The sequence below is a fragment of the Lottia gigantea genome (genome assembly GCF_000327385.1).
Source record: "Lottia gigantea unplaced genomic scaffold LOTGIsca_101, whole genome shotgun sequence".
NCBI lineage: Eukaryota > Metazoa > Mollusca > Gastropoda > Lottiidae > Lottia > Lottia gigantea.
In genome coordinates this window covers 516,310-522,309 of record NW_008706772.1, presented here as the reverse complement: position 1 = coordinate 522,309, position 6,000 = coordinate 516,310, and the positions used below count along the sequence as shown (strand labels likewise).

Here is a 6,000-nt window from a genome sequence, read left to right as displayed (position 1 = left end):
GTCAAGTTTTTTTTTTACATGAGAAATGTTGGTATGATTTTTTGAACATTGTGTCATCCAAAGCTATACAAAATTTAATTCCAAATTCCAGGTGGCCTTTTACACATAAGTGTTATAATATCATTATTCATCATAATAAGTGTTATTAAATAACATACAAATATATCCAAGTACATGTAAGGCTACATGTTTGAGCTTTACTTTTTGAATTCATGTTCTAATTATTTGAGCTGGTGTAGGCTAAACATAATCTGTAAAATCTTCCATAAATGACCTACTGGTGGGAAATGATGTTTTATCATCAATATTGCCCATCTCTAGTTCATAAACCTTCTGTTTTATACGTTTTATTTGACGTAATCTCTCTAACCAATTGGAAGCAAAGGGATCTTGTGGTTGAGACTGTTGTCTTTGAAGCACCATTGATGCTAGCTGTAAGGAATTGTTCAAGAAAGAAAAATAGAATCTAGCAAAAATGGCTGATCAATGTGATGTGAAGTACATCTTACAGCTAAACAACAGCAAAAGTTATTTTAAATCCATTATGACATTAGCTGCTCTCCAACATGGCCAAGTCTCCAGAAAAGAGTGGTTGTCAATTTAACTTTCAAACACAGATAATTTTAGTTTGAACTGTTTGCTGTTCATGGAGACTGAGATATGATTGATAACACAGAAGGTGAATAAGCCCAATTAATAATTAGTACTCTCAGTTTTTAATTAACCCTTTTAAAACAAATTCAGTTTGATCAAGTAGATACGTAGATATAAATAGAATACTCTAGAAATATTTTCAGGTATAATTGACGACGTTTTTGATAATAAAAATGTTTACAAGCCGAACGCCCCTTTAACTTGCACTGCTGTAGCATATGAGGCGGAAGAATATATAAAAGAGTACATAGTACTTACATTACAATGCATAGCAATCTGTCTGACAAGTTGAGCTAAATTATCATCTGATATAATTTTTGTATCTTTATGACCTAAACTATCAGCAATATCTATCAGAGAAAAAAAAAAAGATTGTATTTAAAAATGGAAAGAGTACAATATGACAATATGAAAAAAAAACACAGTAAGTTACTATTAAAACTGTTTATAAGGTCAGACCAATTTATTTTTTCATGTTTTACCAAAGGTTAAAAAAGACCAAAGAAAAAGACCAAATTTGCATGAAAGGCAAGACAAAAAAAATATTGACTTTTTTTTTATTTTTTTTCATATATTTACATTAATAATGGGAGTTTTTGAGGTTAATTTTTTTTCATCGGGACTCAACGTTTTTTTTTCCCTTAAAGATTTGAATTTGTATTCGTTTCTTTCGATTTTTGCAAAATTGGGGTAGGAGGATCCCTACAACAAGAAAATAAATTGGTCTGGCTTCACAAGGGGATAAATAAAAGGTGTTTCTGCACTTTGTATGTATAGCTTTTATTTAAACCTAATTTCTTGAATTTTCGATAATGACATCTCAATCTTGTCAGGTTTTCCTAAAATTACAGAAACCATAGATAATTGGAAAATCAAAATGTAAAAATATTTTATAGGTGTCTCCCATACAAAGTCAAGAATCTGAAAAACTTCTTTTTAAATATTAAATGGGATCCTTTTTAATTTCATAGAAAAACAGATAAAAAAATCATAAAATAAGAAAGTTTTCTCAATTTTTTCTGTGTGTATTAGGACAACTGATAACATCAAGTTGCACCATTCCAATTTTCAATCAGACGTCTGTGGTTCCTGCAATTCCACAAAAAAAGAAGTGTTTGATGAAATAAGACCCTTTTCGCTTAGTGATGTCATCAAACACTTAATTTAAGTGGAATTGCAGGAACCAAAGAAGTCTGATACACATAAAAGTTTTAGAGAACTTCTTGACAATCCTTTTAAGTATGTAGTAAGAAGACTCTACTGGGCCTAATTTCACTTATGTTCTAAAATTATCACACACATTACTATTCAATGGGTAAGACATGCGCTTGGATACCAAAATTAATATCAAGCTTGCATAACAAATATATTCTAAAATTCAGATTTGGACATGATCATATATGCTTGCATGGTTCAAGGGAGGCAATCACAATCTTAATGCAGAAACTAAAACCCACTTTTAATATTTTATTTCATTCCTTCAAACCAGTTCTTTGAAAAATTTGTAAGGTCAAAATGTGTTTTAAATGATTCCTATATAATTTTCATCATCTGACCTTGGACATTGTAAAACTATCATCTGAGCAAAGTAAAAAAGTTTTTAATTTATTCTGGTTGCTGAATCTGAAAGATGCAGAAATAATGCGAAAACATGTTATTGTCTGAAAAAGTCAAAAGTTGATTGATTTTTTTCTACATTTTTTTTTAAAGAGAATTGGAATATCAACCTCAAAATAGTACTGTTAGTCTAAGAATGTAGTTGTATTGATAAAAGTGTAAGCATCAGCACACATAATGTATTCAAAATTCCATTTACAAGAGGGCACATTCCAGTCAAAATTCTATCAATGTAAAGTTACAAAAAATTATATTTTTATCAACGCATAGGCAAAGACATCTTAAGACTAACAGCACTATTTTGAGGTTGATATTCCAATTCTCTTTAAAAAAACAATATAGAAAAAAATCAATCAACATTTGACTTTTTCAGACAATAACATGTTTTTGCATTATTTCTGTATCTGTCAACAGCAACCAGAACACACACAAAAAATGTCAACTAAATCAAAATCAAATATCATAACTTAACTGATTTAAATTCGCATGATATAAATTTGAGTGACAATAAGTGTGATACTCTGGATCTAAAATAATTGAGTCCTATGATTACAGACAGTTCTACTTAATTTTCTAGGTTAGAGAGCTATTATTGTCTAGTAATGATTATAAGACAAATTTTATGGCTTCAAAACAGGCACAATAACTGTAAATAGAATGGTTATAATGAGAAGACCAATCATACTTTTTTTCTGAAGAAAATGATGTTGATGTTGTTTTTACCATGAAACAACAACTATTGTGATATTTAGAGGGGAGGTATATACATGTAACAAATAAATTAAAATCAAAGAATATACATCCGAGAAAAAAAAAGCAATGTACAATGGAAAAAGTACACAAGACCACAACACAACACAACACTACATTGAAAGCAGAGGTTTAAGATGAGGAAAACACAACATAATGTACACAGGGCTTGGCAATAAAGAGAAATTGTGATATGACAAGATTTTTACAACCCAAAAGGACTGTGACAATAACTTAATATCTTCTATTATGTTATATGCACATAATAATATAAAGTTTTGCATTTTCAAAAAATAATACAGTGAAACCCCTCCAAACCACATCCCCTCTGGGATATTTGAAATGTCTCCACTAAATCACCATGTACAAGGGTACAAGGGACCCTCAATAATCATTTTCATTTATCAGTAATCTATTAATGATGTTAATGGTAAAGATGACAAATTACCTTTGTGGACGACATATGACCAGGGATTTAACTCTGTTTGAGTAGCACAATAAACCAGCATTTTCATGGGTCCAGTGGGTGCAGGTTAGTTTAGAAAGGTTTCACTGTATATGTGGGACATTTTTCATTGCGTTACGCTGCATGGAATATTGTTAAGATGTAAATATCGAACCCTATGTAATGGGTACCATAGTGTATTTTGAAAACAGTTTATTGCCCAGCCCTATATGATAGTATTAAATCAGAATCAAAACAGATTATTTTAATATATCGTTAAAATCAAAAGATAACACACTGAGAGTTATAAAATTGTAAAGTAACATACAACCACACTAGCAGTCTTGTACCAGTAAATACCAGAATTCAACATATTAGAAAAAATATGCAAAATATACTTTATCATATATGGCCCTTCACGATTAGTGACATCATCAAAGACTTAGTTTTAGTGGAATTGCACGTACCACAGATGAAAATTGGAATAGTGTAAATTGATGCTATCAGTGTTTCCGATACACATATAAAATTTTAAAAAAACCTCTTTACAATTTCTTTGTTTTATTAAAATCAAGACTGGACAATCAAGGGCAAAAACAATACTTTCTACACATTTATAAGTGGTTATATAAAAATCATATATGAATTCAAGTATGGTTATAATTGCAGCATGGAACATGCTTAATAAAATTGTTATTATAATACCTGTAGTGACATAGGAAGGCACTAAGAAAAACATATAATACAATAAGTTATAGGTTTAAAATATAAAGTGGCCCTAACACCATAGCAATCGCCAGATGCTTATGGTTGAAGATTGGTGGTCATTGGTTTCGAAAACAACTTTCATGCAACTGAAGGCATTTTTATATAAGCAAATAGTATCGAAATGCTTTACTTCCCAGTAATCCCACTACACTGATTATTAAACAGTTAAATCTGCCAATGGAATAAATTTTTCTTCAGATCTTTCTTTTTAGAGTTAGAAAATTTCAAACAATATTTTTGTCTTTATTCCTATAATCTTAGAATGAGTTCTCAAAATGTTTTTACTTGTTATCAATGTTGCCCCCCCATCTAGAATCTCAAATAAACTAGTACCAAAGTGCTGTTAGCCACGATTTGATCGATTTTTAACTTTTGAGTAACATGTGTTACTTTTGAGTAACATCATTACATGTGTTACTTTTGAGCAACATGTGTTATTTCTGTGGTACAACAAGATACTTTAGAGATAGATTTTTAACTTTTGAGTAACATGTTACTTCTGTGGTAACATGTGTTACTTTTGTGGTACATGTGATACTTCAGAGAAATAAGTTTAACTTTTGAGTAACATGTGTTACTATTGAGTAACATGTGTTGCTTTTGTGGTACAACAAGATACTTTAGAGATACATTTTTAACTTTTGAGTAACATGTGTTACTTTTGTGGTACATGTTATACTTTAGAGAAACATGTTTAACTTTTGAGTAACATGTGTTACTTCTGTGATACAACAAGATACTTTAGAGAACATGTTCAACTTTTGAGTAACATGCGTTACTTTTGTGGTACATGTTATACTTAAGGGAAACAAGTTTAACTTTTTAGTAACATGTGTTACTTTTGTGGTACAACAAGATACTTTAGAGAAACATTTTTAACTTTTGAGTAACATTTGTTACTTTTGTGGTAACATGTGTTACCTTTGTGGTACATGTGATACTGTAGAGAAACAAGTTTAACTTTTGAGTAACATGTGTTACTTCTGTGATACAACAAGATACTTTAGACAACATGTTTAACTTTTGAGTAATCTGTGTTCCTTTGTGCTACAACAAGATACCTTTGAGAAGCAAGTTTAACTTTTGAGTTACTTTAGTGATTCATGTGTTACTTTTGAGTCAAATTTTACCGTTCAATTGCAATGACACAGTAATATTATTGGAATAGTGTAAATGAAAGTTTTAAAGGGGCATTAAAATTCCAAAAAAAAATATTTTGCTCAAATTTATGAATACTATACACCTGAATCTGAAGAAATGTGTCCTTTAACGTATCTGAGAAAAATACAGCCATTAATTATTTAAAACCCAAACTATTTATATAAACTTTTTATTTTGCTTTTAAGCAGGTGTTAGAAAACTACTGTTTGGATTTAAGTAAAATAAATGCCTAATGGTAGATACTTAATAAAAAAGGTTTCAACTTAACACATAGAGTTTTTATTAGGCTTAACAAAAAAGCATGATTATGTACACTTTATACATATAGAAATATTTACCTTCTTTGGTAAGTAATGTTACAGCATTACTCTCATAATCTAATGGTTTTATAACTATATTCACATAGTTAAATGATCCCTGCAACAGATATGAAAAGAAATTACGGCTAAAAAATAAGGCTACATTTTAAACATCATGGCAGACTTTTGAAAAAGCATTTAATAATCACTTAAATGTGCCTCAACAAAAATAAAGCTTCTCTTCAAAAGCTAACTTTTGTATTTGGCTACATCATGGGGATTAACTCCAAAATATGAATCTAATAT

General features: G+C 29.8%; 1 protein-coding gene across 1 annotated transcript in view; it reads right to left on the bottom strand.

Moving 5' to 3' along the window:
- Positions 1-321: 321 nt before the first annotated feature.
- Positions 322-6,000, bottom strand: part of LOTGIDRAFT_61259 (hypothetical protein) — a gene marked incomplete at both ends in the record, with an annotated part of 32,979 nt that continues 27,300 nt past the window's right edge. The window contains 3 exons of the mRNA XM_009046438.1: positions 322-432; positions 913-1,004; positions 5,734-5,812. Coding sequence (XP_009044686.1) covers positions 322-432; positions 913-1,004; positions 5,734-5,812 — 282 coding nt within the window. The remainder of the gene's footprint in view (positions 433-912; positions 1,005-5,733; positions 5,813-6,000) is intronic.